The sequence below is a fragment of the Parus major genome, chromosome 6 (genome assembly GCF_001522545.3).
Source record: "Parus major isolate Abel chromosome 6, Parus_major1.1, whole genome shotgun sequence".
NCBI classification, from domain to species: Eukaryota; Metazoa; Chordata; class Aves; order Passeriformes; family Paridae; genus Parus; species Parus major.
The window spans coordinates 34,134,622-34,158,312 of record NC_031775.1 but is presented as its reverse complement, the minus strand read 5'-3'; the positions used below and the strand labels follow the sequence as shown (position 1 = coordinate 34,158,312).

Genomic DNA, 23,691 nt, shown 5'->3' with positions numbered 1-23,691 from the left:
ACGGTCCGGCGCGGGGCCCCGCAGGCCCCGGTCCCGCAGCGCTGGGCCGAGCGTGTCCCCGCTCCCCGCACGGCGGAGCGAGCGCCCGGGCCTCCCCCGCTCGCCCTCCCGCACGGCGCCATCGCCCAGCGCTGCTCCCGCGTGTGCCCCCGCGTCGGTGCCGTCCTGCTGAGGAAAAGGGCCCGGAGCTCTCCGGTCCTGCTGAGGAAAAGGGCCCCGCTGCCCCCGCTCGCTGTGACTGATTCCCCTTCGCTCCTGCCGGGGCAGCTCCGCGTCCCGGGCACGGCGGAGAGTCCCGCAGGTCCCTGCTCACTGAACGGGGCCGCGCCCGGTTATGTCGCGTTTACAGAGGGAATAAATCGAGTTTAATGTCTAGTCTTCGTCCGGCTGTGAGCACGCTGAGACCGGGCCAGTATTCGGACTCCTGAGGGTAAGTGGCTGGATAAAAATACCTGCGCTCCAATCATTCCCACCTCTTCCCAAAGTTCTTAAACGAAGTGAGCTGGCCGGGGGCGTTCCGGGAGAAGCGGGTTCGGAGCCAGGACTGCCAGCCCGGAGCCAGGATTGCCAGCCCGGAGCCAGGAGCCGTCCTGGCTGTGCCGGGGCTGTCCCGGGGTGTCCGCTGCGATCGCTCCGGCCCGGCTCACCCGGATTCGCCTCCGGGGCTGTTAAAATGCCAAAGTTACGTTTTATGAATTTCTGAGTGTTCAATTCGGGGCGTTCCCAGCAGCTCACGCCGGCAGCCCCGGGGAGGCTCCGGCCGCGGCTGGAGGCTACAGCGAGTTCATCTCTACTCGGGGCTTCGGTCCTTGCTGGAAAAGGCTAGAGAGGTTTCTTCTGGAACTTGTGATAATCACCATGGAGTTTATGGTGGCACATTTACTGACCTGTTGAGGACTAGCATCTTGTGAACAGCTCGTAAACTGCATCACCTTCCTCTCATCAGCGCTCCCATACCAGCCCCTCAGCGTCTTTTACTCGGTTTGTATTGTGTTTTGATTAACACCAGAACCTCATCCTATCACAGAGATTTTCATTTGAAAAATACCCTTGTTAATTGGCAGAATCTCAGTAAGAAATGTGACAATTTAATAATTTCTCTGTAATCACCAAATTAAAGGGGCAGACACAGTCATGTTCACCATGATTAGTTTTATTGCTTGAGAACCAGAGTACTCATTTCTAAAGGCCTTCAGAGTTATCATGAATTGAGTTCGCTTAAATAGAATTACTGTGTGGTTATAATGCAACATGGCACAGTAACAATACAGAGCTGCAGACACCCTTTGGGCAACAATACTTGCTATAAACTGGGTTGTACTGTTGAGAGAACTCTGCAAGCGGACATCAAATCATTTCCAATGGTAGTGATTTATACCAAAATTAAGCATCAATTTAATGCCATCGCGCAGTCCATGAACTCTGTAGTGTTCTAAATTAAATCAATAAAACATACATTTGTGTTTCATCAACAGACTCCCTAATCACCTTTTAATGTTGTATTTAGTGGTGGGAGGAAAATGTCTGTAACAAGACTATATTGTAGGCTGCACTGAGCTACTAACCAGGAAAATTTACAGTTGGCTTGATGGTTGGTTTTGTTTTTTTTTTCTTTAATACTGTATAAATACAGTCTGTGTCCAATACAGTTGCTACTTGAAGCAGACTATTATTTTTCTTCTCCCGTGTTGTTATTGTTTCAATATAGAATATGGCACCATAAAACAGTAACAAAAGACAGACAAAAACAGTTTACAAAATTCTGTAAAGTTACACCCAAACCTAGCTAAGAACTTCACATTCAATCCTTAATATTACATAGAAAGAAGAGGTTATAGGAGTAACAAAGTGAAACTGCTAATATATGTGCTATATAGTATGCTATATATCTGTATCCAGGATGGCACTGCTATATATTATTTATTATATAAATGTTGGTTGTTGATGTACACTTAACTAAACCTGCTAAGACTCCAATACTTACTGCTGATATGGCACTCTCAAGCATTCATATTGGAAAGTATATTTAGCATAAGTTTTGGTCAGGTTTATAAATTATTTATATATCTGTGTATATATACACATACATACATATATATACACACACATATATATGTATGTATAGAAAGCAGCTGCTGTGTGATTCAAAAACCATGTAACATGGCAGTATAGTAAATAAAATGAGAAAAAAAAATTAAAAAATGAAAACCAAAATACTAAAACTAAAACACAAACCATAAGCCTTGGTCAAAAAAGAAAATACCATTTAAAACCATCAATATCTCTATCTATACAATCCAATGTACAAAATCCCAAAGTGGTAAAGATATATAATGGGTATGATACCTTTAAAAGTTTTATAATATGCTGAAATAGCTTTTCCACATTGACAAACACTTATTAAAAGTTGAAAGTTGTGAAATCTAGAATACATAACATCTCTGCTGTCTATTTAGAGTTTTGGCAACAGAACTGTGACATATATATAAAAAATAATTCCACATTTCTACTTGATGTCACATGAACATACAAGACAGTGAGGTATGTGAGGCTTTTCTTGAACAGAGTCCAGATGCTGAAGCATAGTGTAGGATCAGCAGTCTAAAATGTGGCACTCAGGACTGGATTTATCAATACAGCTGTTGGGATTACAGATTTCAGTGTGCTGCCTTCCCTCCTGGCTATAGTGTGGTTTCACGGAAAATCTTCTCACTACGTAGGCATCTTTTTCCTGTTGCAGAATTGGCATTTTTTAAAAAAGAAAGATAAACACAGGGGAAATGATGTAGAAAATGTAATAGAAACGTAAAGAAAAAAGATGATATTTACCACCACATCACTGCACGACACAACACTTGTGCACATTTGCAATAGGTTTACCTGCCCCAGCAGCTATTCGAAAGGACAGGAACACAGGCTGCAGCAAGTTAGGGAAAAATAGAAGTTACATGTTTGAAATACACATTTGGTTGTTGTTTTTGTTTTCTTTACAGTCAATAGTAAATACAACAAAAACTTCCCTATGACTGGAAACAAAATGTTGCAACAAGTTTTTTAATTAATCTAATTACAAAATGCACAAGGGAACAACATCATTTCCTCACAGATTTCTGCTCCCACTGAATCCCAAGGGAAAATTTTCCACAGATTTCTGTGGGAAGAGGTTCAGGTCCCATACACATCTCCCTTTCGTAACGGTGCCACACCACTTTGGTGATGAAGGAAACAAAAACTGCAGTTTCTGAGCTGGCTGACCCAGAGCTTTTTGTTTACTGGATAAGACAGTAAGTTGCTTTATTTTAAAACCTTGGACAATTCTGGACCAAATGCCTTAAGTGCATTTTTCCTTAGAAAAGAATTCTCTGTCTCACAAGAACTCTGACCATGGAATTAAATAGGGGGTATGTATTTTTGAGTTCAGATTTGCACGTACACATACAAGTACCACTATCCCTCTCTGAGCTATCATTCAAGAGCCTCAGTGCTGTTTTTAGACAGGCTTTCAGAGGTTACCTCCTACTCCTCAATTGGCTTTTTTCAAAGAAAGCAAATACTCTGGTTTGTTGTATTTCTAACTTAGGTTTCCATCTGGTATCTTCAGCAAAGTAGACTGTAGAATTCAGGTATTTTATTAATTTCAACAGCTGGTTATTTATAGAATTACTTATCCTTTTTCTATATTCTTTATATCACTTGTTTGAACATGGAACTGCCAATATGTTCTTTTACCAATAAGCACCTATGCATCAACCTAGCTGAAGCTAAGCTTTGAAAGCATAGTTGATAACCCAATGAAATCACTTGTGTTTTGCTGGAAGAGTTTTAAGTGTACAGATGGCTGCTCCTCTTCACTTGCACCATATCCTGCTTCCATTCTAGCACCCATCGTCTTGTTCTTCCATTTCTTACAAGCAGCTACTCTGACATACAGACTGACTGAATTTGACTTTGAGACATTTACAAGGTGTTACTTAAAAATAGGACAGAGATATAGCTGACTTACAATTATAGAACTTAGTGCTTACATTCTCCTTCCTAATAAAAAACTTAGAAGACAAAAGGTTAAAATGTTAAATTTAATTACCTTGTGATCCCCCATGCAGACATTTGGCCCAATGTGGTCATATATTACTATCTTCTCATCATTTTCTGACTATTTTAAAAAAAGCAGAACACAACAAAACACTAGTCAGTCCAAGAATTCTCAGGATTACACACACAGAAAGGAACATTGGAAATATTGTGCTAATAGGTGAAACCAGTTTCTGAATGAGGTGGTATTAACACATCTTTTGCTTGGCTTCTCCAGAGAAAGAATGTGTAAAATGAACTTTTATGCTCAGTATTGCTTGCAGTAATTCATGCAGTTTGCCTGCATAAAGAACCCCAGAGATCTCTGCACCTCCTCCCTACTGATGGGACCTTGGGATATATTCACTAACGCTGTGCTAAGTGAAATGAGTGACTCCTTGTTGCATTCCCGGCTTCTGCTGCAGAACGCAGCACATCTGGCAAGTCCTTTTTTGAGAACAACACAATTTTTATTGCATTAGATGAGATAAATGTTCTTTGAATTAAATGCAATCCATGTTGCCTTATAACAGTATTTGATTTCACCATATAGGGGATTTTAAATGTTCAGAGAGATGAATGATTATTTGCAGGTTATGAGTATAATCTTTAACCATTTCTCTGAGATAAATTTCTTCATCTGAAAAAAAAGCATTCAGTGATTTTAAGAAAAGCAGCAAATGACAGATGACATTCCTCCAGTCTCCATTATGAATTGCTTTCATTTTGTTCCATGTTGAACTTTACCCTTATACACTGACTCCTTTAGCATTTTTATCTTAATGAATAATAAGATGTACTCATCTTTCTGCCGTTTGCAATAAAGGAGATTTGGAGGAGCTATTTTGATTCTCTAGCACAGTACTTCACTAACAAATACAAATATATTACCATACAAAACAATTTCTTACTGTGCTAAACAATTTCTATTAGCTAATTAAATCTGTAATCTGCACACTCTCCAGCCTCTAATGCAATTGTAGAGGTGCTTTAAACTAGTTTGTGATACTAATTTATTTTGTAGGAAACAGCCAAGACTTTCTTATCTGTAATCAGTCAAGTTTGACTGGGCAATAACTTTATATAAACAGTAGCATTTAGGACTATAAAGTTAAAACTGAATTATCTTTAATGCAGTAAGGAAGCTTAAGGTCAGATTTACTTTACAGCACGGTTGTCTGCCAAAAATATAAAAACATAACCTTCTGCATTGTATGCATGAGCACTTTCCAATATTTCAAGATCATAATGCCACCAGCATCGGAAGTGGGGATACATTCATCAAAAGCGACTTGATAATTTACAAAGGCAGCATAAAATTGTGGATTTTCAACTGCATAATCTTTAGACAGATAAACAAATTACAGCAGTGCACAAGCAGAAACAATATACACTTGGCTGAGCATTCATTACTTCATGCGATCAGGCATCAGCGCAGCTCCCGAGCAGTGGGCAACCTTTGGTGGTTTAGGGCTCAGGAAGCATAAAATAACATGATGGTGAGGTAACCGACCATGGCATGATAGATGATGTTGCATGAAAGCTGTTTACAGCCCCATGTCAGTACAATCTGTAATGCCTACTGTGTAGCTGAACACATTGTACAGTGGCAATTTGTGCACCCTATCCTTTCTCTACCTAGGATTTAAATGCAGAATTACTGCAATTTTTGTTTGAAATAAAATACAGAATTGCCTAGGCCGAAAAATAAACACTTTAATTGCCTATAAGAAAAATTAATACAGCAAAATAAATACCTGCGTAAGAATATTTGATAGTTATGACTGAAAAAATTCTTTAAAAATTCAGATACATTTGTATTTTAAGGATTTGTTACAGTGTCATCAGTTAATTAAAATTTGCTTTTATATTCTTCAGAACTCCTTTTAAAGTTTCAAAGTATAGGTCTTTGCAGTGGAGTAAATTCTTAATCAAGGCCAACACTGCTTCTTGTGTAGAACCACAGAAACCTGTAGGGCCATTTTGTCCTTTCCTCTATCAGTTCAGCATTCTTTTCTAAAGACTATTTTGATGAGGTTTTATGGGCCAGAATCCCAGTTTGGGGCTGGATAAACTAACTCCTGTGCTGGTACAGACTGACTGAGTTCAAGCCCAGGCAGCACCTGTCTTTGCCTACGAGTGTCTGGAGATGGCCCGAGCTGCCTGAGCACAATTTGCAAATGCAAAGCTCCAGAGACAGAGCTGTGTGCACTTTTAAAGGTGAGCTTTGAACGATCCAACTGATGGGGTTTCTGTTAGATGGAGACTGGAAATTGTAACTGACCTCACGGTTACAAATCTGTGCTCTAACTTTGTTTTCCCTTGTTTAATTTTCTTCCATTATATCCAAGTTATAGCCCTCTAGATAATCAGAAAGAATTCCTTTCCCTCTGTACTGTTTACACTCTTCAAGCTTTTGTGTACACTTCTATCTCCTTATTCATAGCTTTGGGAAAAAAAAAAAAATCTTCCCTCCTTGGCCATTCTTTTCATGGTTTTAATCCTTTGTTCTTTAGGAATTTCATGGTTGCCAAGCACTATCGGTAACATTTTAGGTAAAGTCTCACTTTTTCACATGATATTTTTGTATAAGGAAAACAACACTGATTTTGACATTACTATTTGACTAGAAAGCCTGTATTGCCCTTAGGCTTCACTTTTTTTTTACTGAATACTGCAGTATATGCATTGTCTAAAATTTTGGGTGAAATTTCATTATGTCATGCAGACACTTTTTACACACTAAAATGTGTGAGGAAGTGCATTGACTTGAAATTCAAGTAGCTGTGGAAAACACATTCCCAGTCTTTCTGTGAGTTATATACTGCAAAGCAAACAGTCTAATCACGAGATAAATAACCCTGATGAGAGAGAAAAAGAAGGTTATAAACTTCAGGAGAGCAAGTTTCAAGGGTGTAATTAATTTAAACTGGAAAAAAAAAAAAAGCCATGAAGCTATAGAACATTGATTTACTTGGAAGATTATTTTCTGTAATTCACTCCCACTAAACTGCATTAATTATACACGAGCACACAGACAGACACATGACTTCTGGCAGTTTTGAGTTCAGTAAGTCTGTCAGTCATACAGTCTGGTCAGCAAGACAACCTCACTGCAGCCATGGCCACCGCCAGCTGGCCAGCTCAGAACAGAGAGAAGTAGGAGAGATCTTGGATCACATCCCCATATCCTGATCTGTTCTTGGCCCTTTAGAACAGCTGGCAGCCAGGGCCAGCAGGATGGGGGGTGCCAGGAGCACAGGGACAGAGGCAGTGGAAGCTGGCCCAGGTAACCAGCTGACCTGGTCCAGTGCTTCCAAGAGAACGAGGAGAGCAGAGTGGAACAAGAAGGAGAGAGCAAATGACAGAAAACTGGAAGGCTCCTGAACCATATTTAGATCATTTAACCTTGGAGAGAGTATCACCAACTAATCCTAACCCTATCTATAAACACTAAAATCCCAAGAGGAATTGTATGTTCTAGAAATATTGCACAAGCTTATCTCTAAAGCTCTAACAGAATGTCTAAATTTAAGCACCTAACTGGTGTACCAAGTTAGGAGCCTACCTGCTGGAGACTATCCTCATTCAGGGGACAGTGATAGATTTGGCCTGTGTAGGACTTGATATATTCTTGAGAGTACCTTAGGAAATCACTGGTAACTCAGGTACCTCCAGCTGTTGCTGTGTAGATTTTTCTTTCAATTGTGTGACTCCTCAGCCAGCAGCCACTTGTACCTACTCCTGTCTGCATCCCTGCTCCTGTCTGCATCCCTGCTCCTGTCTGCATCCCTGCTCCTGTCTGCATCCCTGCTCCTGTCTGCATCCCTTCAGAGCCCTTGGTAGGGACAGTGTTGCTGCCTATGTCACTCTAGGGTGGACTTGGCTGGGGGACCAATGGGGATGTTTTATAGCGGCTTTTTATTTTCTGCTACTCTCTTTAAAGCAAGCAGTCAGTCTCCCAAGGCTGTGCATCCCTGCACAGAAGAGGCACAGGACAGAAGACAGGCAGTCATCTTTGGCAGCTCAGGTACCAAAAGAAGTGCTTGTGGAAACTTGTCTTTTAGTCACTGCCAGCAGCTTTATGGGGACAAATTCCCCTTTTCTGGGTGCAAAGCACTGGAGGCACACCCCTCCATTTACTACCATGGTGTTTTGTCTCCAGCTTGGCAAGTGTTTGCTACAGGCAAACTCAAGGACAGAAACTTGCAGCCCTACCTGCCTTTGGTGCAGATAAATGCAGTGTGGAGGCACTGGGGGGGCTGGAGGTCTGTACTTACTTTCAGAATGAGCTCCTTGGCTGAGTGGGACATCAGGATTCTGTCGCACCAGGCTGGACATCTTGTGTTCATGTACTGCCTTCCCTGGCTAGAGTCCTCGCTGTAGGGATAACTGCAAACAAATCCCAACCACAACCATCAGTGACTCTTGGCAAAGCAGCCTGAAACCTCTGGCTCAAAGGGCCATACTACTTACAAAATTCCACTGCTGAAGAGCAGCTCTTCCAGACACTTGTACATGTTTATCTTTTTTTTCTCCTCCCTCTTTTCTTTTCATGTGCTCTTTCTCTATGTGTCTTCTCAGATCTGCAACTCTACTGTACAGTTAACAAGACACACAAAACTCTCACCTCCTACCTTGTGCTCGTGCATGTGAGAGTGTTTAAAGAGAGCAAACTCTTTATCTGTGTGGAAGAACAAAAATCAGTTTGACAACTTGAAAATAGACAAGAGACTATGGAAAATCTACATGCAGAAGTTGAAAAATGAAACCTAGGGGAAAAAAGTTCATCTTGTGTGATTTCTTTGCAGGATTCTCTCAAGGGGAGTTATCCAGGAATAATGTAACAGAAAACAGAATTCAGAGTGCTGGGATCACTGCAGCTGTACACAAACCTCTCCTGTATGGACTCTTTAAGGGTGACAGAAAGGAAGACAGGACAAGACAGCAGGCTTTGCAGGGGATTTCTGCAGAACCAAGGAATGAGGAATGTGGTTTAAAGAAAGTGATGCTGACTACATGAAATCCTGTACCTATGAAATTGTGTTAAGACAAAGTATCTTATTTTGTAAAGACATTTGAATAGAAGCAGATTAAATGACAGTTACACTCTGGGTCCATCATAAACATGCTATGACATCTCCAGTGCATTCTAACTTAGCTTTAAAGGGCAACAGAAAGTTTTTATTTTAATCTGTAGAATATAACTAGAGGTAACACACCTGTGAGCCCTTGGGCTGAGATCACCTGAAAGCACCTGAAGGGCAACCTCTGGCTCAGCCTCAACAAGCTGAGGCCAGAATTTTTCATGTCTCATCCAAATCTTCTCATCAGTTTACTATGACAGAACTTTGCATTGATGATGGCTCACCACTGTAAGGCCCACTGTTTTCTTAGACCATTTCTAAAATGGCATGTAGGGGTAGCTAAGAAGGGGTTTTGGAGAAACCCAGAGGGTTTGTGACAGGCTCAACTTCTTGAATACTGGGCCTGAATTAATTGAAGTCTGCCCTTGATAGAAGTCTTAAAACCCCTAAACATCTACATATGTTTGTGTGAGTGTATTTGAAACAACATTTTCATTTTATTCTGCTCCTCACTGAATTCATAAAGGAAATACTGAGGGTTTTCTGGTATGTGTCTTAAATAAAATTTCTGGTATTGTAAAAAAAGAGTTTGCATGCTTGAAGAGAAACTTATTTACCATCCTGCTTGGTGTGATACTCTGAAATGGAGACATACAGATCTCTACCAAATGGATTTACAAGCTACACTGCCATTAAAAAGATTAGCCATGGCAAACATCCAAGAAAAGCGTACTGAACGTATTGGAACAAACCAGTGATCTCAGTATGTTTTCCACCTCATCAAACCTAACAAGACTCATTTTCAAAACGTATTATGAGAATTCAATTTGCTGCTTCACTGACATACAGAAGTACAGCTTATTTCTGACTGTCTGTGAAATATTTTGATGATGTAATACTGTACTGATAGTAGAAGTTCTTTGTCTGAAACTTAAGGGTTGACTTTTTCTTGTAACCTCTTACTTTAGTTACTCCAGAACCCCAGGTAACTGAAGCTACTTTTTATGAAATAAAGGTATAAGAATCAATCACATTTCATATAATCCTTCCTTTTACAGCATTAACTGCATGGCTTTTGAAATATGATGTTCCATAGCTGGAATGATCTGTTACTGCTATGTGCTAGAGCATTAAATCCTAGAGCCTATATTCTATGAAATGGTATTTATCAATTTGCTTTATTTATCTTAATGTTTTCGCAGGGTAAAAACTTCTGCCAATTTTTCAAGGTCCTTAGCACTGATAACCCAGTCAAAAAGTTACTGTAGTTTACAAGTATCTTGGACAAATCAAATTTCTAATGGTTGGGACAGAGATGAAAATAAATGCTGCACAATTATCCAGACAAAATGACCTGTAGGTAATAATTTAATATAATAAAGTGATGCAAGCTCTTCTTTTTATAAGAAAGAATCCTTTGAAGGAAGCAAGAAGCATGGAGTGTTCTGTCTCACTGCACTCCAGTGAATAAAGCTCCCTCCCTCCCTCCCTCCATCTCCCTCCTAATCTCAGTGAAATGCTGACACTAACCTAACAAAAAATCCTAACATGATCCATGCCCCCAAAATCGGGAAAACTATTTGCTCTCCTTCTTCATGCTCTAGAGGGGTCACAAACACTTTGGAATAAGCAAAATTCTTTTGTAGATGGGTTCAAATAATGGTTATAACTAAATATGACTCATAATTCCCGTGAGGGATTTTTTATTTTTTTTTTGTGAATTTCTGGGTTGTAGGGATATTTTAGTTTATTATATACCACTGATCTTAAATGGATTTTAGCAAAAAAAAAAGCTCTATTAGAGGTTTCTGGAATATAACTGTCACTGAGTAAGTTTTTGTGAAACATGCTGCTGAATGTATATAATTCCAGAACAAAACTTTTCAAATACCACACACGCCAGAGGCTGTCTCCATCGTCCTGTTCCATAGCTAAGTGAACAGTGGCATGAAAATAGCATGACTGCTTCCAGAACCATCTGCATGTGAACTCTGAAGCTTTTGCTTGTTTGGAGTGTTTTTAAGGGTCTTGTCCCCAAGGATACTCTGGTGTCTTACATAATGTTATTTCTTTTGGATGTCTTCCCACCAGCTGGGAAGATTTAAACCCAGTCAGGAGTAGCAAAGGAAGGAGGATCCTGCAGATGTGTGGGCATTTCAGGAAGGATGGTGATTCTGACGATGCTGCAGAGCCAAGGACTCAGAGCTGCCAGGGCAGCACTTGTTTCACTCAGCCCCGAGCCCGTGGCCAGGAGGCAGCAGCCGGGGGCTCCCAGCCCGGTCAGCGGAGAGAAAGGCTCAGGGCTTGTCCTGCCTCCTCCACAGGCACTGCCCCCAGAGCAGGAGCCCTGAGGGGACCCAGGGAATCCCTTCCCTTGCTTCCCTGGGGACCCAAGACACCCCGGGGTGCTGACAGCGCTTCTGCCTGACCGCTCACGTCTCTTTCTTCCCAAGCTGCCTTCGTGATTTCGCTTCTCCTTTCCTTCAACCCCACTTCCTGACTGCTTCCTTGCCATCAGGCATAAACAGTCTCCTAAAAATTACTGCAAATTTAAGCTTGTGTGCATGCCAAAAGCAAAACCATTCTTGTAATATCTTTTGAAAGGCATTAGGACTATGATCAAGGGCATTAAATTTGATTTGTTTTGCTGACATCTCCAGCCTCTTTTAACACATTCACTCCAGGCAAGTAAGGAACTCCCAGTCCTTAATCCAAAACTTACTTAGCAGTTCTAGTCAACAGATTTTCTGATTTGTGAATTGTAGAAATAATTACAGATTTGATAAAAACAACTGCAGGTCTGGTAAAAAGAAATTCAAGGACTCTATACCAAATAATCAGAAGTTTAAAATTCCATTATCAATCTACTGAAGGGGAAGTACTGTGCCATCCTTCTGTGCTTCCATCATTACTTTTGACTATCAGGACAATGACTGTGGCAGAGAAAAAGGGAAAACCAGCTCTCCCTGTCCCATAATTAGACATGAAAGAACGTGTTATTTTATTCCTTTCATTAGCATTCTGCCTCACAATTCTACCTTGTGTAATGCATAGAAAACAGTGATCTTGAGAATGAAAAGGGAGTGCTCATGTAAAAATGATGACATAACAGATAAAGGCCTCTAGGTACCACTGAAACATAAATGATAAATAGATATAATACAAACATGTACAGGTGCTAGAGGTAAGGTAAGGCTGTACACACTTCTGTAGTATTTTGTACAGTTACACACTTTTTTACACACTATTACATCTATTTAAAAATACAATGGGGAAATGGGGAGTTCCCTGTGGAACAATTGTTATGCCCTATTTAAAACAGTGACAAAGTTGACCTTAACCACTCATGTTAGCAGGATAATTAATAGCAAAAAGAAACTGTTATTCTCTGTGTATGCCAGCCAGCAGAATTATACAAAATACACTTTGCATGCCCCTGGGTGACACACAGACAGGCAGTTCTGGAGCATCCATGTGAAAAGCTTGCACAATTCATCTACCTCCAGTTGTTTAGGATTCACTCTTTCTCAAGATGCAGCTTCTACCTGCTTTTCCCCCCTATTTCACAAACTTTTGTTTCAGTTACATTTATTTAATCAGGATTACTGTCAGGTGGGTTTTCTGAATGAAATTTCCAGCAGCATCATTCGTACAATGTTCAATATTGTTGAAATTTACCCAAACACTTTGATGAATTGCTAACCTACTCTGTTAATAAGGAGCAGGCTGTCCAATGAACTGCTGTTGTCAATAAGGATGAGAACTACTTGGCAACTGTTTGGGGAAAAGAAACCATTAAGAGGGCCAGTAATATCAGAGCACTACTACTGTTGACAGGTATTGTCGGAGATGATTAGACACCTTTACAAAAATGCGTACTGCAGGGTGAAAAGTCATCCAACATCGTAAAGCATCCTGTCAGCAGTGCCTTAACTCAAAACACAAGCCAACAATGCTGTATATATAAATGTCTCCTTAACTGGCATTCCCAGTTAGGAAAAACGCTCCTAACAAACTCTTCTCTTGTGTAGTGTGGATCAAATCTGTTAGTGAGATGGGTGAAATGTACTTTTGAACAGGGAAGGGGAGGAGGGCTGTTACCTGTAGCTGCCACAGGCACCCAGCGTGGGACGTGTCCCGTCCCCTCTGAGGACCCTGCCTTCCACCCACGGCAAAACTCAGCTCTTGCATCGGCTTCAGTCCACTAAAGGTCGTTCTGAACAACTGTGCAGCCTGCACCCAGCTTCAAATGCAGATCATTTAGCAGACTTCAGCATGTTTCAGGAAGTGGAAATGCCTCCTGTTCAAAAACTCCTTGTGCTCGCTCATCTGTCAATTGTCCCCACATTTTATATCACTGATTTTTTTATAATAAAAAATATTTGGGATGGGATAGAACTATAAAGCATCAATGAAAACTGAGCTTTTTATGGCAAGAGTTCAGAGACTTTTGATTCAGTTCGTTTTTGAACTTAGGTATGAGTACTCACATTTACTAAACATTTTCTCACTTTTAGGTCTTTCTATTTACATATGACATTGACAGAGAACTTCAAAGGGAGAAAAACCCCAGCCACTCTTCATCAGAAAATTATTTACTATTTTCATATTTTCTGAGAAAATGTTGGATCAATTTACCTTCAGCTCTGGCATGCTCTCAGATTGTCTAAGATACTTTTACCTTAAGAAAGGATGGTGAATGTGTACTGCCAATAAAACCTACGGGTGCTCTGAAAGTTTTAAGGCCAAAGATATAAATAAAAATATTTTGATATTTTTAATTTACAGTAAGCATTAGTGTAAGCTGGTACATAAGTGTGATTTCAACAAAATGCCATTCAGCCAATCAAAGGGTGACATCTCATTTTTTGTCAGCTACCAGAGTGTTAGTTACTTTCTCAAAATTGAATTAACATTTTTTATTTCCTTGAACCTGAAAGAAAGAGTTGGATTCCCTAGATCTCTTCCTAACAAATGACCCCATCTAATTTATCTTCATGTGTTCATCCTAGGCAGCAGATGGAAGCTAAGCAGTTGGACACATTGCTGTTTGAATGAGGTTATCTGCTTCCTAGGTACCAAAACTCTAACAAGCCTTGCTGATGCTCTGCGAGCCAACTGGCCACGATACGTGTCTCACTTCAGCCAAATCAGGAGGGCAAACAGAGCCCAGCAAACACAGTAGTTACAGAGCAAAGTGTTAAACAGCTGCTACTTGCACAGGCTACACTAACACCATGGTGATAGTACCAACAATTGGAGTCAAAGGTGACAATGGGACGGGGGGGTCACCCGGGCAAGCCAGCAGCAAAGGGCAGGATGGGTAAACAGGACTGGAGCCCTGAGTCTGGGCACAACACAAAACAGGAGGGGAAACGACATGGCATTTTTATCAGAATCCTTTTTTTATGGATTTATGCTGGGCATATTGCTTCTTGGCTTAACACTCTTCTTTGGAAAATACTGGTCTGTAACGTGTTTCAGAGCGAGCATTCCTGTGTCACCACTGTCACAGGACCTTTTTCATTTAAAAAAACCACAAAACCCAGAGCCTGGTTTGGTTTTTTTTCAGAGAGCATGATGCACCCCTTCGCTTCTGTGAAGAACACTGACCCAGGATGCTCTCCAGAGCGAACATCTCCCCTCACTGCTGAAAACCATGCTGTGGCCAAACCCTGGTGATGAGCAGGACGTGCTGCTGCTCGCTGTGCTGCCAGGACCTGCCTGGGAGCAGGGGCTGACACACAGCTGATGGCTACAGGCACACTGCTCTGCTCTTTGACCCCAGAGCTGTGGGGAGGCCCAGCTGGCAAAAAGGGACTATTTGGCAATACTAAAATGGATTATTAGTGCCTCAGCAAGTGAACACTGAGTGATGCACTTGATTACTTTAATAACAGTAATGCTGCACCCCACAGAATGTATGCAATACTGCTACTATTACAAGTGGATAAATGGAATTATGAATAATGTTGGGCTTGTTGGGAAGGATCCAGTGCTGACTTGTTGCACAAGAACAGCCTGATGTTACTATAAATGACTGTTATTGAGTTTGATGTCTTTTCTGGGAATATGCCTACCTGTACTTCTCAAAAATACATTACTTTGTGGCTAAAATTTACAAAGTCACATATTGGAAAAAAATAAGGAACCTGAGGCAAGAAATAGGTCAGGGTTCAGGGTCCAAACTACTGGGCTTTTCAGCAGTACATCCAGATGGGACAGCATTGCTGGCAGCAAAGAACATAAGCTCTTTAGAATATGCTTTATTTTCTGCTTGCAGCATGGTCTGTAGTCCTTAACTTACACATGGTGTAGAGTAATTCTTTGGAACTTTTTTAGTTCATTGGTTTTCCTTTCTTTTCCCCTTTGCTACAATTCTTTAAACCAAACCTTGTGTAATGCTCTCCAGTTCCTCACAAAATAAAGAAACACCCAATTTCAATTTGAAAATTGAGAATTGCACTAGTTTAGTGTGAGTAGAAACATGGAGGCAAGATCTGTCTGAAAAAACATTGTAATGATTAAATTCTATTTATTTTGGAGGTAATGACACATGTCATTTCTCTGCTTCCAGCTGGGAAGTTTCTGCGCTTCAGCCTTAGATGTTGGGAAGCACCCAGACAACTGCATCATGTCAGGTTGGAATTTGTTCCTTGGGGACTGTGTGATCCATGGGTGATTTCAGATATCTCACTAATACCTGGAAGTTGTTTTACACTGCATGAGGGAGTCTGAAGTATTTCTGTTCAGTGGAAAACACTTCTTAATTGACCAAAAAAAAAAAATATTCATGTTACCAAAGTAACTGATAATGCAAGCATAAAAATAAGCTAGGGCTTTTTATTCTGAGTGCCTAACTCCCCTTCTGTGAGACAACAGGACCCATTACAGCAGCATTTCAGTGTTCTAGGAAATGAGATTCCCGCCTGCTTCAGGAGTGCTGCCCTGCCCTGTCTGTATGATCCAAGAACACACAGAGCCAGTGAGAACACTGGAAAAGAAGGGCAGCCTATTGACACATAAACCATCATCTTGTCCTTTCATTTCACACCCCAGGGTGAGCCTGGGGCTCTGCAGTGGCACCCAGAGGTTCTGCTCTGAACGGTCTCTGCAGAAGGGAGAGAACAAGGGAGCGCTCTGAGCTTTGCTTCATGCACAGCAGGCTGGCTCAGTGTAAATCAGAGCAGAAAAATACATGTGTCATGCAACCTTCTAGAACAGAGAAGGGTCATGGGACAAAATATAAGGTAGGGAAGAAATATTTTATGGACTAAATAAGATTTTTGCAGAATAGTGAACCAGTGCTAGAGAGAATTCCAAAGGAGGAACACACTGCCGAGAGTAAATGAGGTTCAACTTGTCTCCTGCTCAGAGGCATCAAAAGCCAAGACACTGCCAGTGCAGAGGGTCTGCTTGAGACAAATATCACGCAGAGGGTATCTAAGACACAAACATATGTCCAACCAGTAAATTACATGACAGCCTAATTCAACAACAAACAAGAACAGGTCACTTTAAGAGAATGATTAATACATGAGATTGCTGCGCATGCAGCCTTATCTGAGAGCAAACCTTGTATGTGGGTGTGAACTCTTGCTAAAGTCAGCTCCTATCTTTGCTGTACAACAGCTGCAGGAATAATTATAATAATTAATGGAGAGCAGTGATAAAGGTAACAATTGCCCACCTGTATATTGACAGACCATGATGCCTTTACTTCTTTTTTTCACACCTCCTGCCTTTTGCAGTGATTGCTGACTGCCATGAAGCCCTTTGCAGCCTCACACTGGGCTGTTTGCTCACAGCCAGACTGGTCAGGCTGTGAAGTGACAGAGCTTACAGAGTTTAAAATTCTAAATTGTATTTAGTCTCCAGTGGCTTGGGTTGCTATGGGCTACACTAGGTCACAGAGGGTAACAGGATGAAAACATGAATATTCACTATATAAATAAAAGACCTCAAAATATAGCAATACAGAAGTGGGTGAACAATGTCTGTTAATAATTTCTCTGTTGGAAAGATTTTTTACAGGTTGCCTAACACAGCAGACCTGCCACATATAGCCTGTGGTTTCTTTTTGAACTGTGGCTTCCCTCCCAGGCTGCCCTGACCTTTGGCACATCTCAGCAGGACAGAGGAAGGGTTTGTGAGGGAAGGGTGGGCTCTGGAGGGCCAGAGGGATGCCTGGCCCATCCTGCCCCTGCCCTGGTCTCCAAGGACCCTGGACAGAAGGTGGGTGGGAGGCCCTGTGGACAGAGCAGCAGCAGATCTGGGTGCAGAGCAGGTGGGATAAGCCTCGTTTCTCTGGAAATTCATTCACTGCATCCCTGGCATGCTCCCCTGGGCACAGCCATACAGGATGGTGAGCTGACATGGCTCAGGAACATACACTAACGAATCAAAAGGAACTCAGAGTTGAAGAGGAGTTCAGAAAATGCTTTAGGGCTGCTGAACAGAGAGGAGATAACTGACAGGCCTGCAGATGCTGTCAGTGCTATAAAATCACAGAACGAAGGAATGGTTTGAGGAGGAGGAGCCCTTGAGCTCAGTCAAGGCTTTGTTCTAGATGGTTCTAAGGGGTGATGCTCCCTCTGCACCACAGCACGATGGTCACCCATGGCAGGAGGAAGGATACACTGCAGACCAAGCAGATATTTGGTCTTAAATGACAGTATTGCACTGGGGAAGAACAACAGATTAGTTTTGAGTTCCCTAGGTAAGCCTGCACAGAGGCTATTTTTAGATGTGGCTATAGGAGAGCTCAGAAGTGGCTCTCCAATCCTTCCCACATCCAAAGTTAACTAAAAGTCCTGAAGCTAATGTGCAATAAGACAGTCTGCCAAGACCCTGTGGAAACTCCTTTGCATATGTAGGAACATTAATTCACTGTGCTGCCTTAATACCATTTACAAATACAAATTCTATTTGTAATCATAAATCTCATAGCAGTATTATATAAGTAATTATTCCTACCTATGAAAACATGTATGATTAAAAATAGTAATGTATTTCTCTTAAAAATACATAACTGAGCCTGTGGCCGTGCAAGTACCACAGGATGGGCAATAGGATGTCCTTGCCTCATGACACAGATAACAAGGAGGGATAGGTGAAAAAAGCATCCTAATGTAATGCCAGTTTGCTCTTTAGACATACATGCCATCTTTCAGTACATTATTTTTTTTTTACCATTTCTCACTGTTACTTTTATCTAGTTGTTAAGAAGGAAACAGAGTGAGTAGGATTAAAACACACAGAGGCTACTCCCACCTAATTTCTGATCTCTGCTTGAGAGGAGCATGACACTGAAAAGCTCCTACAGAGTGATCTGAAGAAGCTGAAAACTATTCATGGAACAATGTATTTTTGGCAAGCCTTGCCCTGGCTAAAAGCACTAACATTGGAGGAATGAAGTAGAAGAGCATGTATGGTATAAAAATTGTTATCACTTCCCCTCACCTTCATCTACCCTGACCAGATACATGGGATGTAGACACCCTGCTGGTCTACTGTTACCATAATCAGTAAGGAGAATTTAGAGTGGTGGTAACTCCGTGCACACTTCCAGTGTCCCGGGGGATCAATACAAATCAGCATCGCAGCTGGCTGGTGAGAAGTAATGAGATTATGATCACAAAAGGCAAGCTTCCCAAATTTTTTCCTCGTGTATGCCAAAATATCATACTTCTCTATCTGTCCATGAAGCATAAAATAGTATTTAAACATATTATATCTATTAATAAAAGAAGTATATAAAAAGCATAGTTTTATTTGCCTTTTTTCTACTATTTTTTGAGTATTTTCTTTGTGAATGGAGTACTTCTTTCCCTTGAAAACAACTAAGATTTGACTTCCTCACTCTTGGAAAGTGTGTAAATGCACTTGTAAAATGTAATTGTATAAAATGGCACCAAATCTTCCACAGATTTCTCCTGAACAGGACTGCCATTTGCAAAAAGCTTGGTTTTGTATGATAGCAATAGTTGTCCATTCATGGCTAAAACACCTCAGGGATACCTCTGACTAAAATCATGCATGTGTATTAAGCCAGCCAATTTATTCTATCACTCTTAAGTATTTATGTGATGTTTACTGAAACTGAAAAAGCAGAATCTAAGTTCCTGCCCTCTGTCCTGATACCCCTCTTGGATTTCCCTGAGTGAAGGCAGCAGGCTCCACACCCCCAGCTGACTGCTCGCAGTCATCAAACAGCTTGAGCCAAAGACTGTCTTTATGGCTGCAATAAAGTCATTTAACAGGTGGTCTGGGCCCAGTGCTTAAAAGTCCTTCCACATCTCTGAGCACACAATCCTGCGGGGTCTGTTTTAAGAGCAGCTGTAAAAGACAGCATCAGCGGAGCCCGAATGATGAGCTACAGAGCACTACTGGCATGTGGTTTATTAGTGATGGAGGGGATGTGGGGAGGATAAACAACCATGAAAGGAAGAGAGATCATTATAATTTCTGCAATAAATATGGGAACATTCACATTCTACCAACATTGCAAGCAACAATTATGTTGTAGCTAGTTAAATAAATGGATTATATATGATTCTTACCTGGGAGGAAATGAGATGTCCAGTTCATACAATCTGTCTTTAAAGACTGATAGCTCTCTGTCAAATTCTAAAAGCTATAAAAGATAGAAATAAATGCATTCACTTTTTAATGTGGAACTGCAGCAATTTAAAGATACTACATTATATAAAAGGAAAGAGAAAGAGACTATGATCACACAGAGCTTGAGGTACAGCCTTCATAGAATTCTTTTTATAATACACTGCAAACCCATCTGGACTATTTTGGTACATGAACAGTGCTTTGAGAAAAGTGTTGAAAACCTTTATTTTCCTCAGTGAAAGTCATAACACTGGCTCTTCACAGCACTGACCTGTAAGTGCACTTATACCACAAGAAGCCTACATTTCTTGAAACTTCATTATCAATCTTTTCAGAGATAAACCAGACTAACATTAAGAAAGAACAGCGAACTGATACGCTAACCAGCCCATGAGACTGTCACTGAAATGCATCACATTACTCTGCATTGTCTTTAGTGCAGATAAGCAGGTACAACAATCACCAGGATGGGCACATCACTCTTCCCAAGCACAGCCTGGAGTTCCTGGACATCTACTGTGGATGGTGCAAGGCAGACAGCAGGCACAGGGATATGTGACAGCAGGTAAAGGGTGTTCCCAGGCAGCAGCAGAAAGCACCAGAACCAGGTCTTTAACAGAGATGTTCATAAGTCTAGATTTAATGTAGAAATACTGGTCCCAGTCACGTTTGTTTTCCCCCGGACCTCTACAGTGAGAATAAATATCCACAGTCTTTGTTCATAAACACAAACCCACTCACAACAGCTGAATGATATTTGTCCCATTAAACCCGTAACTGTTCTGATGGACACAAATGGTCTTGCTCCAGAATGCTGCTGGGGTGCAGCCCAGTGTCCCAGGGAGCTGCAAGGTAAAGACAAAAGCTCATCACCCCCATGGTGCTGGCCCTGGCTCTGTCCAGCATCCCGGCACTGTCCCGCGCCACGGCGGTGTTTGCCCACTGTCCATTAATCATCTTCCATCTCACAGCTGTGCTGATACCATTGTATGAATGGCAGAGGTTCCCAAGGATTAGATCGTGTCCCCCTTTCCCCTCTGTCACCTCATAAATCATTCCTGAAATGTGCAATTAGCAGCTACTTGTACACATTAATTATCTGTGTGAAAAGCAGCTACCTGAACCACCTGCACTGCTGATTAGCTCCCTCTCCACGGCTCACCCAGCTCTCCCCAGCCTCTCCTGCCATGCTGCCATATGTAGGGACCTTCACATGAAGATGCCAGGTGATGGGCAGCTTTCCCTGCTTTAGCTCATTCCACACCAAATTCTGTGACAGTATGCTGGAAAAGGTTCTGCAATACCAATAACTGTGAAAATTTGTGCTTGTTTTATGAACTGATTCAAAGCCTGAGAATTCAGTGTTTGGATAAGTATTTTGAAATACCTGTGTAGAAATTTACAGTATGTATCTAATAATATACTCAATCCTAAAAGTGTTGGGCTGGTCCAGCAGTCACTGGTCTAACTGAAGCGATCTCAACATACTTCAATAAATGGATATTTCCATCACCATGAATGCTTCCAGACTGTGATTCTGTATTTCAGAAAGGAGAACAGATTGGTAGCCACAATACATACACACTGGCAATGAAAACAAATGTTACCATCCCTTTCCTGCTCCAAATGCCTCCACCTTAAAGGTATCAACCACCTTAAGTGAATCTGGGATAGGAAAACAAGCTGCCATCCCCAGTTAAAGCTATTAATTGAAATGTACGTCTATACATGTTTCCTACTGTTCCAAGTAAACAGCTCAGCCTAGGGAAGGGGAGGCTGAGAAAGGCTGTTTCTGAAGTGTTAAACTGAGAGGACTGAATGAAAGAACAATGCTCCACAGAACACAATGGTATAAATTACTCATGGGCATCCCAGGGGTTGGCAAAGTTCAATAGATGCATTGTCCTCTCACACCAATTCACATTTTCAAAATTTTATACATTCAAATTGTTCTTGCTATGATGATATTTGCAAACTCAGTGAGGGTTGGGGTGTCGCTCTATTAAGGAACGGCTGAGAAAAGCGACACAGACTCTCAAGGGAGTCAGAACAGGAGAATTCCCTAGTTTATTGCTTTAGCCTTGTTTTATAGACTAGTTTGTGGAAAGTACAGAAAGGTAACTCTTATTGGTTAGTGAACTGCTACATCACCATCATTGGTCAGTGGTGTACACCACCCTCTGACTTTCTCTTGCCAAGAAAACAAGAGGACAGACAAACAGCACCTGCAAGGCTGTTTTCTGTCTTTAAGGATTGTTTTTAAATCCTCCCATAAATTTCTCAGGCTAGCTCTCAGGCAGGACTGAGAAGTTATGGGGCCTGCAGTTTCTGCAGGCTCCCTGCAGCTTGCTCCAGAGCTAGCATCCACATTGGGGTTTAGAGGACTAAGCATTTGGAGGTGCATTATTATCCACAGAAGTTTCTGCTGTGTTTGTTTACTGCAGTTGTGTAGGCAGTGTCTGTGCTATGCAGATGAGCTGCTGACACTGGTGACAGATAACAGAAACAAGGCAGCATTGTGTACTGTGCTCTCGGTTTCCCGAGTTTCCCCAGGTAAAGGGACAGCTTCAACCTGAATCCAAAGCCCAACTAGGTGCCTACAAGGATTCAGAAATGCTCATGGTGGAGAATTCATCCTGCCATGTAAAACAGCCGAGTATTTTTATTGGATTATTTGCAAAAGCTTTTAATTCCTGCTAGTTAGTAAATAATAATTTTACAAATTATTTTTTCCTAGTTATTGAGTGAGTTACAGTACCCGTAACCTTCTGTCCAAAGACATCCACTAGGTGTGCAGACAGACACCTGCTCACTCTTGGGAGGGCAAGGACAGGTTATCTGTGTGCCCAGGGCTGAGCAGTGGGAACCCCCCAGAACCTCTCTGCCTTTACCCAGCAGCGCTGCAGGCAGAGAGGAGAGGAACAGAAGAGATGATGAAAGCCTGAACTGTGCATTTTGGGAAAATTGCAGGTATTCCTTTCAGTAGCAGAGCATGTTTTAACTATTATTTTTTGGTGTGAAAAGCACCTGTATTATCATTTAAGCCTGTACTCTCAAAATGCAAGATTTTTGATGCAAATGCAAGGTGTTCACCAGGTCTTGTTACAAACAACTACAAATGTCATTTGCCATGAAAGCAACTTTGGTAAGAGAAGGCACAGGGCCTGACACAGGCATCAGTCAATTTTATCTACTTTAATTCAGGTACATGGGTGCCTGGAGCAACTCGGCATGACAGAAAATGAATGAAAATTAAAAAGATGATACTGAGGAGCAGTCAGAACTTCACAGGGTAACGTCTTTACTTTTAAAGCATCTAACACGGTCTTTAAAATACCCCACCTGCAGCACACTCCTTTCATGGCAATTTCACCACAAACTGCTCACTCATTTCCATACTGTACACCAATCAGCACCATGAATAATGTCATTGCTGAACAGGAAACGTATGTCTGTCACTCTAAATGCCTTAAGAATTATAAAAAAGCTCAAACGCTAAAAATCAATATATTGTTCTATTTAATTTACTCATAATAAGATCATCCTTAAGAACCAAATCTTTAAGGTGTTACATGACACGCTGTGGTAATTTGAGCAATTACACAGAGATTTTGAAATGCTGTGACTGGCAGATCATTCCAGAATTATATGTCATAGGCAGTTTTCAGAAGACTGGCAGTTTAAGAAGACTTTTTCTTCTCCAAACTGGGTTTCACCAATGTATTTATACCTAAATAAGAGTGAAGATGATGCAGGGTCTATGTTTTATCTGATCCAACACCATGTTGATGATATTACATCAAGATGTTTGCTCTACAACGTCCAGTGACCAACCCAACAGGGATGTTTGATTAACACCTGAATGAAAAATCCATCATCCATCCATCCATCCATCCATCCATCATCCATC

At 41.3% G+C, this 23,691-nt stretch overlaps 1 protein-coding gene across 4 annotated transcripts in view; it reads right to left on the bottom strand.

The window, feature by feature from the left end:
* Positions 1–1,132: 1,132 nt before the first annotated feature.
* The window catches only part of INPP5A (inositol polyphosphate-5-phosphatase A), a 142,587-nt gene continuing 120,028 nt past the window's right edge, over positions 1,133–23,691 (bottom strand). Inside the window, exons 12-16 of one of the 4 annotated variants that reach the window (XM_033515462.1) lie at positions 19,721–19,794; positions 8,352–8,463; positions 4,085–4,153; positions 2,881–2,917; positions 1,133–2,731 (exon numbers count right to left, since the gene is read on the bottom strand). In XM_033515462.1, the coding sequence (XP_033371353.1) occupies positions 2,682–2,731; positions 2,881–2,917; positions 4,085–4,153; positions 8,352–8,463; positions 19,721–19,794 (342 nt within the window). In that variant the 3' untranslated portion in view covers positions 1,133–2,681. Of the gene's footprint in view, positions 2,732–2,829; positions 2,918–4,084; positions 4,154–8,351; positions 8,464–8,547; positions 8,669–19,720; positions 19,795–23,691 lie in introns of those variants that run through there. The other 3 variants (XM_033515463.1, XM_033515461.1, XR_004498068.1) reach the window with 3 other exon arrangements.